Below are 12,635 nucleotides of genomic sequence, written 5' to 3'. Positions count from 1 at the left end.
CCTCCTCTTTGCACGCGGACTCTTTAACAGAGAGAATCTCACAGCAAAAGGAAAAGCCCACGGCACGCCTCGGCTTTTCTTATCAGAGAAAAGCGCTAAGCTGGCCGTTCTCAGCTTTGGGTTTTATCTTCTTCTCGGTGTGGCACGTTGCCAAATACCCACCACTTTATCTCCTCGAGGCGATTTAGCGGTAGGGTTCAGTGGGCAAACAATAGCACGCTTTCTTGCATACTCTTGGCACTTGTCAACTGGAGTCTTAGCGTTCTTCTCTCTGCCTCTGTGTTTTCCCACAGCGGCTGGAGGGGCGATTAGAACTCTCACTTTATTGAGGGAGGCACTGGGGCCCTTCCTTTTGGGTCACTTATATAGATCGTGCCTATGTTTACTTCCACCTTTGGATATACAAAATGGATCGGAAGTGGCTACTTTTTATTTAATTCAGTTCTTCAGGGCTCTGGTTTCGTTTGATAAGCAATCAAATGAAGAGCCGGAACATGTTACTGTTAGTGTCTTTTCTTGACTGGTTCACAGACACAACCAATCTTTGGATTCTCACACCACTGCTCTTACAGGGCGTTCCCGTTGGTTCTCTCTCCACCAGCGAAGCAGTTCTGTCTCTTGTGGAATTCTTTCCCCTTGTCAGGGGAGAACAGGTGTTGATTCAATCGGACAACATCACAGTGGTCTTTTATCACGAGAAGCAGGGGGTGGCATCTCGCTCCCTATCACTGCCACAGCGAGCATGCGAGGTTTTGATGTGGCTTTTACCACCACGAATTCTTATTAGCAGTGAAGTACCTTCTGAGAGGCTCTATGGCTTGGCAGACTCTAGTCGGTCGGCCAGGAATGTCCACTTGGATCGGACTCTATCTCGCTATGCGCTTCTACTCCTTCTGGTGAATTTGGAGAAGCCGCTGATAGAAGTTTTGCCTCTCGGTACTATCACCTTCTGCTAAATGTTCGTCTCCCCGTTCCCGGATAATACTCTCGATTCTACTTTGAGCGGCCTGTTGGTCTCACATTATGGGCCCATTCAATCTTGTTTGCCAGTCCTTTAGGCTGGCAAGAAGGCGCCGTTTTTTACACTCGAGCCACACGGGTGTCTACTGTACGGGAATCATCGAGACGCTCAGGGGCTTCTGCCTCATCTCTGGATTTGGTCTAGAGATTCCATAGGGGTTCAGCGTCTTCGTTTTTGTTTCACTTTGACTGGCTTGGAACAATTGGCGTACTTTTAAAGAACCCCACTTCTCTCCGTTCAATGCGGGTGGCGAACCACCTATCCTGGCTTTCCGAATTTTCTCCCACGTCTCTGAATTAAGACTTTATGCGATATCAGTTGCACTGACACAGCTAGGTCGCAAAACATTTTTTCACTTGGGTTCTTTTTAGCCAGCGTGATTAAGGGAACCTCCCTTTGGTTGGCTGAAAGCAAATCTCCAGTCCCGGCTTGGGATTTGCTCCTAGTTTCGGAGTTTTTGAGTTCGGATTGTTTAATCCTTGACAAATTAGCCTTGTTATTCTAAATACGGGAAGCCGTCATACTTACTCTAGTAGCTTCTGAGAGAAGTGCGAGTAAGTGCATTTTCTGTCTGGTTTTTGCTTTAGACATCTCTTTGGAGAAAGACTGATCTATAGCGCTTAGGTTTAATTCAAAATTTCTGACAAATAAGCAGAAACAGGGGTAACCAGATCCGATAATACAATTCTACCAATTTGCAATATTTTGGCTCTGCTAGAGCCATATTTAACAATTGTACATTTCGAGTTTAAATATATTTCTGACTCGCTTGACAAGTGGCCCCCTTCATCCCCTCCTTCCTCGTCCTGATATGGCTCTGTGTAGTCGGCTGGACGTTAAGCAACAAATAAACAAACAAACTGATCTGTTTAGATCACCAGAACAAAGGCTTTTGTTTATTTATCAACTTTTCTAGAGGCAATGATTTAGTGAAGTCAACCTTAGCTAAATGGACTGCCACATTGATTAGGCAATGCCTACAGTGGTGGCAGGGAAAAGGGGGGGGGGGCAGTCAGTCCTCCCTTTTCAGGCAGCACGGGCTCAAGAGGTCAGAGTGTAGGCCTCTTCTTTATCTGTTCTCAAGTCTGAGAGACTTACATAAGTCATGAATGCAGCTCATTGACCGTTCAAGGACATAGTCATGAGTTTTCTATCGGCGGGGTATTTTAAGTACCCGCTATTTTAATACACATCTACTAGACATCTTCCGCAGAAGATGTCTTTTTATGTTTTCCTGGGAACGTATCTGGTGCTCGGCAGAACATTAATTTCGGTTTGCCAGCTTTTGTAGCTACAGGCCAGATACTTGCAAGATGTTAACTGTGAGTTCATTTGCCCACCACCTAAATTAGCAATCTGCTATCTATGTGAGTTGCGTAAGAATATGTAATTTAATATAAAATTTCAAAAATAAATTTTGATTTAATTAATATACTTACCAACTCACATATTGGATTCCCTCCCGGCCTGCCCCGCAAATTTTTTTAAGGGGTTATATGTTTCAATACGGAATGGGTTTCACCGGTATACATCCTGCGCAGGCGCAGTACACCGGTAGTGTAAATAACCATCAAGGACCATGCCTTGTATGGCATACGGTTTTTGTTTCAGAGTTATTTGAGTGCTTCCATGTCTTATCACAAAACGAAGTTTTGCTTAGGGTTTCCCTAAAAATGAACAGATCACTTCAGTAGGAGTGAGTTTCCAGCACGGCGGCGGTCGAGTCACGCGTGATAGGTCACGTGACGGTATGACCTCGACTCTTGTATAGCTTGGGTTATAGGTCAATGCCGTTCTTTTTTAGGGAGTTGCTTCCCCTTTGGGGTGAAGCGTAGTTCAGTGTCCTAGCACTTTAACTGAAGTTAATGCTATCTATGTGAGTTGGTAAGTATATTAATTAAATCAAAATTTATTTTTGAAATTTTATATTCTTTGCGATTTTGTGATACTGTTGATGATACACCTGCTTTCCAGTGAAGAACATCAATAAAATGATGTTCACAAGCAAGAATAACAGACAAAAGCACGCGATGTGTAAAATTAGGCTTTGCTTTGCAAACAAAGCACGTGTTTTTTTTACTGACAGACACTTTCGGTGGTGATTGAAATTTTTTCCAGAAACGGTTTTATGCTCCCATTTGATATTGTTTCCCTATTTTCTCTAGTCAGAGACTAACCTTGTGTATTAATTGAATTAATAACCCCATTATCATAAGTTTTGTGTGTTATTTTTGTGTCTGTTGAATCACACTTTGAGATGGGGTCATGTGACAGAAGGAAATGGTGTCTGTCAGGATTCACACGTTCGCTTCGAAAAACGCGCTCAAATAATTGCTCAAACACAAACATTTTAGCTTTTATTTATTTTTTTGTATTGCAAATACCATACTTACTCATGCCAAGCAGAAAAAATGATGAAAATCAACACAGTAAGCAAGTAATTTGAAGGCAAAGTTTACACACATCAAAGAGTCTGATTACCGTGAAACCTGCCTGACCAGCTTTTAAAGCTGAAGGTAACACAACAAAAAACGAACAATGATAACGGAACGCGGGCTGGTGATTTAAGTGAAGTTAAAATCACAAATGGTAACACAGAAGATTCACATAAGAAAGCAAGTTTGCGACAGAGAACTACTGCTTTTCCATAGAAACACCCAATTCTGGCCCTGTACATGCTTAAATTAACTGACATATCCTATCAGGATCAGGAACATAAAAATGGCCAGAGGGAGGGTGTATCTGCGGGCTGGTCTGGGACGAATTGCGCTACAAAAAGACAACAGAAAAAACAAGGGTAAAGTTTGTAAAGAGGGTTCAAAAACAAGATTAAGTAAAGAACGTATATACAGAGTTCCCAATGGGTAACAGTTTTCCATTAGGAAACAACAACACTTCTGTAGCTCTCAGCTCGTGGTTCAAAATATACATATGTAGGCGCACGGGAAGAAAGAAATACAACAAAAAATACAAAGTACAAGATACAAAAAAGCAAGCAGTCATGGTCAGATGTCAATATTTCACGGTGTCACATTTTACTGCTTGCTGTTGCCTTGTCTCTGAAGCTCCGCCTCTGTGTCACGCCAGGGGCGGATCAGTTGCTTTGTAAGGGGGGGGTGCACTTTGAATTGAAAGTGAATGTGATGGGCGCAAAGCGCCCGAATTTGCTAGGGGGGTCCGGGGGCATGCCCCCCCGGAAAAATTGTTGGCCCTAAGAAGCAAAATGGTGCCATCTGGTGCCATTTGAACTTAGAAATGGTCATAGAATCAGCTTTCCAAATTTTTTTATTTTTTATTTTTTGCTGAAGGGGGGGGGGGTACACCTGCACCCTGTGCACCCCCCCCCCCCCCCCCCCTCGTCCGCCCCTGCACGCCTCCAGCTGTTTCTCGGCTACCCTCTCTTTCTTTTCCCCTGCGGGTTCCAAGTGAGAGCCTGGCGGGTGATGCTGGATGTTGGTTTCCTGAGGGTGTGTCCAATCCAGCCCCACTTTCTTTTTTCCAATGACATTGATGAAGACATTGAAATTAAAGATAGCGTATTGTTAGGTGCTGTCAGGAGGTGAAAGGGGCTGTAGCTCAACTCTGGCTTTATTATCTTGCTTGGTCAGGAAAGAGAGAATACTACATGGCTTGCTGTGTCATACTACATGGCTTGCTGTGTCGTACCAGATTTACACAAGTTACTTTTTTAAATATTGAACTGGGAGCAAAAGCGAGCTTTTCAATATTTGAAAAAGCAACTTGTACGACACAGCAAGCCATGAGGTATTCTGTTTATTAAACTACATTCTGTTCTTACGTGTATTTTACTCAAAACGTCCTGCAGTCGAGGTGTCCAACTTGAAAACACTTCTTTTGGAACCTGGATCATTTGCAAAGCCTCATGCAATCTTTGACGTCAAACCAAAGAATCGTCACTCTAGAAAGTGTAACGTGACGTGTAAGTTCTATAAAATATTCCTTGGAAAACAGCTGGCGCGAAAGTGTTTCCATAATGACATTTGTCTCTGTGACTTTGGCATCAGAAATAGTGAAAAAGCAGGTTCATGCCAGGCTAGTTTGACATGACTTCATTTACATGATATACACACGTGTGGTTTGAACGATATCGTTATCTCATGAGTGGTCTCTCTCAGTATGTAAGATAAACTATGGCAAAGAGTCCACTTTGTGAAGGATCTGCCAGGTGTCGGAACACACCCATGTGCATGCATGCTCACAGAAAAGATCCCGAGCTCACATCAAAAGTCTTGAGGATTGGAAAACTAAATACACACATACAGAGAATGAAAACCAACAACTGCCTAGTCCCACTCTGTTATTGCAGGCTATCCCCAGGAAAAGCAGCCGGAATTTTCTTGAGGGACAACGAAGTACAACAATTACCAAACATGCTTACACTTGTTCCTTTGTTTTCAGGGAATTTTCTGGTGGTTGGAGAATGAGACTGTCATTAGCAAGAGCCCTTTTCATGAGGTAAGAACACCTGTCATTAGCAAGAGCCCTTTTCATGAGGTAAGAACACCTGTCATTAACAAGATCCCTTTTCATGAGGTAAGAACACCTGTCATTAGCAAGAGCCCTTTTCATGAGGTAAGAACATCTGTCATTAACAAGAGCCCTTTTCATGAGGTAAGAACACCTGTCATTAGCAAGAGCCCTTTTCATGAGGTAAGAACATCTGTCATTAGCAAGAGCCCTTTTCATGAGGTAAGAACACCTGTCATTAGCAAGAGCCCTTTTCATGAGGTAACAACACCTGTCATTAACTAGAGCCCTTTTCATGAGGTAACAACACCTGTCATTAACAAGAGCCCTTTTCATGAGGTAAGAACATCTGTCATTAACAAGAGCCCTTTTCATGAGGTAAGAACACCTGTCATTAGCAAGAGCCCTTTTCATGAGGTAAGAACACCTGTCATTAGCAAGAGCCCTTTTCATGAGGTAAGAACATCTGTCATTAGCAAGAGCCCTTTTCATGAGGTAAGAACATCTGTCATTAACAAGAGTCCTTTTCATGAGGTAAGAACACCTGTCATTAGCAAGAGCCCTTTTCATGAGGTAAGAACACCTGTCATTAGCAAGAGCCCTTTTCATGAGGTAAGAACACCTGTCATTAGCAAGAGCCCTTTTCATGAGGTAAGAACACCTGTCATTAGCAAGAGCCCTTTTCATGAGGTAAGAACACCTGTCATTAGCAAGAGCCCTTTTCATGAGGTAAGAACATCTGTCATTAGCAAGAGCCCTTTTCATGAGGTAAGAACACCTGTCATTAGCAAGAGCCCTTTTCATGAGGTAACAACATCTGTCATTGGCAAGAGCCCTTTTCATGAGGTAAGAACATCTGTCATTAACAAGAGCCCTTTTCATGAGGTAAGAACACCTGTCATTAGCAAGAGCCCTTTTCATGAGGTAAGAACACCTGTCATTAGCAAGAGCCCTTTTCATGAGGTAAGAACACCTGTCATTAGCAAGAGCCCTTTTCATGAGGTAAGAACATCTGTCATTAACAAGAGCCCTTTTCATGAGGTAAGAACACCTGTCATTAGCAAGAGCCCTTTTCATGAGGTAAGAACACCTGTCATTAGCAAGAGCCCTTTTCATGAGGTAAGAACACCTGTCATTAGCAAGAGCCCTTTTCATGAGGTAACAACATCTGTCATTAACAAGAGCCCTTTTCATGAGGTAAGAACATCTGTCATTAACAAGAGCCCTTTTCATGAGGTAACAACATCTGTCATTAACAAGAGCCCTTTTCATGAGGTAAGAACATCTGTCATTAACAAGAGCCCTTTTCATGAGGTAACAACATTTGCACATTCTTTTGGAAAGTTGAAGAAACTACAACAACAGCATGACATTTGCCGTCAGTCGGAGCAGAGCGGCGCAGATGCATTATAATAATATCCTTTTTATATTTAGTCAAGTTTTGACTAAATATTTTAACATCGAGGGGGAATCGAAACGAGGGTCGTGGTGTATGTGCGTGTGTGTGTGCGTGCGTGCGTGTGTGTGTGTGTGTAGAGCGATTCAGACTAAACTACTGGACCGATCTTTATGAAATTTGACATGAGAGTTCCTGGGTATGAAATCCCCGAACGTTTTTTTCATTTTTTTGATAAATGTCTTTGATGACGTCATATCCGGCTTTTCGTGAAAGTTGAGGCGGCACTGTCACGCCCTCATTTTTCAACCAAATTGGTTGAAATTTTGGTCAAGTAATCTTCGACGAAGCCCGGGGTTCGGTATTGCATTTCAGCTTGGTGGCTTAAAAATTAATTAATGACTTTGGTCATTAAAAATCTGAAAATTGTAAAAAAAAATAAAAATGTATAAAACGATCCAAATTTACGTTTATCTTATTCTCCATCATTTGCTGATTCCAAAAACATATAAATATGTTATATTCGGATTAAAAACAAGCTCTGAAAATTAAATATATAAAAATTATTATCAAAATTAAATTGTCCAAATCAATTTAAAAACACTTTCATCTTATTCCTTGTCGGTTCCTGATTCCAAAAACATATAGATATGATATGTTTGGATTAAAAACACGCTCAGAAAGTTAAAACAAAGAGAGGTACAGAAAAGCGTGCTATCCTTCTTAGCGCAACTACTACCCCGCTCTTCTTGTCAATTTCACTGCCTTTGCCATGAGCGGTGGACTGACGATGCTACGAGTATACGGTCTTGCTGAAAAATGGCAGCTACTTGACTAAATATTGTATTTTCGCCTTACGCGACTTGTTTTATTGAGTCACTTGAGAAAAAGTGACTATGTAATCGGTCAGTGTTAGTCTGTCCGGCCGGCCGTCCGGCCGGCCGGCCGGACGGCCGTCCGTAGACACCACCTTAACGTTGGACTTTTCTCGGAAACTATCAAAGCGATCGGGCTCATATTTTGTTTAGTCGTGACCTCCAATGACCTCTACACTTTAACGATGGTTTCGTTGACCTTTGACCTTTTTCAAGGTCACAGGTCAGCGTCAAAGGAAAAATTAGACATTTTATATCTTTGACAAAGTTCATCGGATGTGATTGAAACTTTGTAGGATTATTCTTTACATCAAAGTATTTACATCTGTAGCCTTTTACGAACGTTATCAGAAAAACAAGGGAGATAACTAGCCTTTTCTGTTCGGCAACACACAACTTAACGTTGGGCTTTTCTCGGAAACTATAAAAGTGACCGGGCTCAAATTTTATGTGAACGTGACTCATTGTGTTGTGAATAGCAATTTCTTCCTGTCCATCTGATGCCTCATATAATATTCAGAACTGCGAAAGTGACTCGATCGAGCGTTTGCTCTTCTTGTTTTTTTATTTCTCTCAATGGTAAGATGTAGGATGTAGCTCAGTTGGTAGCGCGCTGGCTTTGTAGCCAGTTGGCCGCTATCAGCGTGGGTTCGATCCCCACGTTCGGCGAGAGATTTATTTCTCGGAGTCAACTTTGTGCAGACTCTCTTCGGTGTCCGAACACCCCCGTGTGCACACATGCGCACGAAAAAGATCCCACGTTCACAGCGAAAGTCTCAGGGCTAGGAAAACACGAAGACACGCATGCATCATCTCTCGTCTCTGATTATCATGATCGTATTTCGATACTTTGACGAGACAAACCCAATGCTGGTGTGTCAAAGAAGACAGCCACAGCGGGCTTGTTCGAATCAAAGTCTCACACCATATTTTCAGCGTATGACCAATACCTGTCCCAGTATAGACCAGTTGGTCTAAGAGGACGTTAAACCCCAATAGTCAGTCAGAATGTCACAGTCACTCGACCTATGCTGACTGATTTTTGTTTGTTTTATTTTTCAGACCCGATCTGTTGTTGTTGGATGGTAAGTTTCTGTCTTTTGACTAAATGTTTTAACATAGTCTGTGAATCGAGAGGAGGGTGGTGGTGTACGTATGTGTGTTTAGATCGATTCCGAGAAAACTGCTGGAGCGATCTTGATGAAACTTTACATGAGAGTTCCTGGGTATGAATCTATGATTTTCCCAGATGTCTTTGATGACGTCATACACGTTTTTTTGTGGAAGTTGAGGCGGCACTGTGGTGCCCTCATTTTTCAACCAAATTGATTGAAATTTTGGTCAAGCAACTTTTGACAAAGTCCGGACTGATAGTTTGTTTATTAAAGTTGTCATTAAATCAGATCTTAAAGGGAGTCTGATATTGAGGGTCAAGTTACACAACTTAAAGACAGAAACAGAGATAGACAGACGGACACACCGGCAGAGAGAGAGAGAGACAGACAGACAGACACACAGACAGAAAGGAAACATAGAGAAAATCTGAGAAAACAGGATGTTAACATGCAGGAAGTCTGACATTGGGGGGATCTTAAAAGGGGGATTTCTCTGTATTGTCATTGTCTTGTTACCTTGGTATTGTCATTGTCTTGTTACCTTGGTATTGTCATTGTCTTGTTACCTTGGTATTGTCATTGTCTTGTTACCTTGGTTTTGTCATTGTCTTGTTACCTTGGTATTGTCATTGTCTTGTTACCTTGGTATTGTCATTGTCTTGTTACCTTGGTATTGTCATTGTCTTGTTACCTTGGTATTGTCATTGTCTTGTTACCTTGGTATTGTCATTGTCTTGTTACCTTGGTATTGTCATTGTCTTGTTACCTTGGTTTTGTCATTGTCTTGTTACCTTGGTATTGTCATTGTCTTGTTACCTTGGTATTGTCATTGTCTTGTTACCTTGGTATTGTCATTGTCTTGTTACCTTGGTATTGTCATTGTCTTGTTACCTTGGTATTGTCATTGTCTTGTTACCTTGGTATTGTCATTGTCTTGTTACCTTGGTTTTGTCATTGTCTTGTTACCTTGGTATTGTCATTGTCTTGTTACCTTGGTATTGTCATTGTCTTGTTACCTTGGTATTGTCATTGTCTTGTTACCTTGGTATTGTCATTGTCTTGTTACCTTGGTATTGTCATTGTCTTGTTACCTTGGTATTGTCATTGTCTTGTTACCTTGGTATTGTCATTGTCTTGTTACCTTGGTATTGTCATTGTCTTGTTACCTTGGTATTGTCATTGTCTTGTTACCTTGGTATTGTCATTGTCTTGTTACCTTGGTATTGTCATTGTCTTGTTACCTTGGTATTGTCATTGTCTTGTTACCTTGGTATTGTCATTGTCTTGTTACCTTGGTATTGTCATTGTCTTGTTACCTTGGTATTGTCATTGTCTTGTTACCTTGGTATTGTCATTGTCTTGTTACCTTGGTATTGTCATTGTCTTGTTACCTTGGTATTGTCATTGTCTTGTTACCTTGGTATTGTCATTGTCTTGTTACCTTGGTATTGTCATTGTCTTGTTACCTTGGTATTGTCATTGTCTTGTTACCTTGGTATTGTCATTGTCTTGTTACCTTGGTATTGTCATTGTTACCTTGGTTTTGTCATTGTCTTGTTACCTTGGTATTGTCATTGTCTTGTTACCTTGGTATTGTCATTGTCTTGTTACCTTGGTATTGTCATTGTCTTGTTACCTTGGTATTGTCATTGTCTTGTTACCTTGGTATTGTCATTGTCTTGTTACCTTGGTATTGTCATTGTCTTGTTACCTTGGTATTGTCATTGTCTTGTTACCTTGGTATTGTCATTGTCTTGTTACCTTGGTATTGTCATTGTCTTGTTACCTTGGTTTTGTCATTGTCTTGTTACCTTGGTATTGTCATTGTCTTGTTACCTTGGTATTGTCATTGTCTTGTTACCTTGGTATTGTCATTGTCTTGTTACCTTGGTATTGTCATTGTCTTGTTACCTTGGTATTGTCATTGTCTTGTTACCTTGGTATTGTCATTGTCTTGTTACCTTGGTATTGTCATTGTCTTGTTACCTTGGTATTGTCATTGTCTTGTTACCTTGGTATTGTCATTGTCTTGTTACCTTGGTTTTGTCATTGTCTTGTTACCTTGGTATTGTCATTGTCTTGTTACCTTGGTATTGTCATTGTCTTGTTACCTTGGTATTGTCATTGTCTTGTTACCTTGGCATTGTCATTGTCTTGTTACCTTGGTATTGTCATTGTCTTGTTACCTTGTCATTGTCTTGTTACCTTGGTATTGTCATTGTCTTGTTACCTTGGTATTGTCATTGTCTTGTTACCTTGGTATTGTCATTGTCTTGTTACCTTGGTATTGTCATTGTCTTGTTACCTTGGTATTGTCATTGTCTTGTTACCTTGGTATTGTCATTGTCTTGTTACCTTGGTATTGTCATTGTCTTGTTACCTTGGTATTGTCATTGTCTTGTTACCTTGGTATTGTCATTGTCTTGTTACCTTGGTATTGTCATTGTCTTGTTACCTTGGTATTGTCATTGTCTTGTTACCTTGGTATTGTCATTGTCTTGTTACCTTGGTATTGTCATTGTCTTGTTACCTTGGTATTGTCATTGTCTTGTTACCTTGGTATTGTCATTGTCTTGTTACCTTGGTATTGTCATTGTCGTGTTACCTTGGTATTGTCATTGTCTTGTTACCTTGGTATTGTCATTGTCTTGTTACCTTGGTATTGTCATTGTCTTGTTACCTTGGTATTGTCATTGTCTTGTTACCTTGGTATTGTCATTGTCTTGTTACCTTGGTATTGTCATTGTCTTGTTACCTTGGTATTGTCATTGTCTTGTTACCTTGGTATTGTCATTGTCTTGTTACCTTGGTATTGTCATTGTCTTGTTACCTTGGTATTGTCATTGTCGTGTTACCTTGGTATTGTCATTGTCTTGTTACCTTGGTATTGTCATTGTCTTGTTACCTTGGTATTGTCATTGTCTTGTTACCTTGGTATTGTCATTGTCTTGTTACCTTGGTATTGTCATTGTCTTGTTACCTTGGTATTGTCATTGTCTTGTTACCTTGGTATTGTCATTGTCTTGTTACCTTGGTATTGTCATTGTCTTGTTACCTTGGTATTGTCATTGTCTTGTTACCTTGGTATTGTCATTGTCTTGTTACCTTGGTATTGTCATTGTCTTGTTACCTTGGTTTTGTCATTGTCTTGTTACCTTGGTATTGTCATTGTCTTGTTACCTTGTCATTGTCTTGTTACCTTGGTATTGTCATTGTCTTGTTACCTTGGTTTTGTCATTGTCTTGTTACCTTGGTATTGTCATTGTCTTGTTACCTTGGTATTGTCATTGTCTTGTTACCTTGTCATTGTCTTGTTACCTTGGTATTGTCATTGTCTTGTTACCTTGGTATTGTCATTGTCTTGTTACCTTGGTTTTGTCATTGTCTTGTTACCTTGGTATTGTCATTGTCTTGTTACCTTGTCATTGTCTTGTTACCTTGGTATTGTCATTGTCTTGTTACCTTGGTATTGTCATTGTCTTGTTACCTTGGTATTGTCATTGTCTTGTTACCTTGGTATTGTCATTGTCTTGTTACCTTGGTTTTGTCATTGTCTTGTTACCTTGGTATTGTCATTGTCTTGTTACCTTGGTATTGTCATTGTCTTGTTACCTTGGTATTGTCATTGTCTTGTTACCTTGGTATTGTCATTGTCTTGTTACCTTGGTATTGTCATTGTCTTGTTACCTTGGTATTGTCATTGTCTTGTTACCTTGGTATTGTCATTGTCTTGTTACCTT

The 12,635-nt window shown here is 40.6% G+C and overlaps 1 protein-coding gene across 2 annotated transcripts in view; it reads left to right on the top strand.

The window, feature by feature from the left end:
* The window catches only part of LOC138978960 (ATP-binding cassette sub-family F member 3-like), a 49,612-nt gene that overhangs the window by 17,025 nt on the left and 19,952 nt on the right, over nt 1-12,635 (top strand). For both annotated transcript variants that reach the window (XM_070351774.1, XM_070351775.1), the window contains 2 exons: nt 5,441-5,497; nt 8,843-8,865. In XM_070351774.1, the coding sequence (XP_070207875.1) occupies nt 5,441-5,497; nt 8,843-8,865 (80 nt within the window). The remainder of the gene's footprint in view (nt 1-5,440; nt 5,498-8,842; nt 8,866-12,635) is intronic.

Source organism: Littorina saxatilis, linkage group LG10 (genome assembly GCF_037325665.1).
Source record: "Littorina saxatilis isolate snail1 linkage group LG10, US_GU_Lsax_2.0, whole genome shotgun sequence".
Lineage (NCBI taxonomy): Eukaryota > Metazoa > Mollusca > Gastropoda > Littorinimorpha > Littorinidae > Littorina > Littorina saxatilis.
Note: the sequence above shows the minus strand (reverse complement) of the source record. Positions and strands in the feature narration are given on the sequence as shown.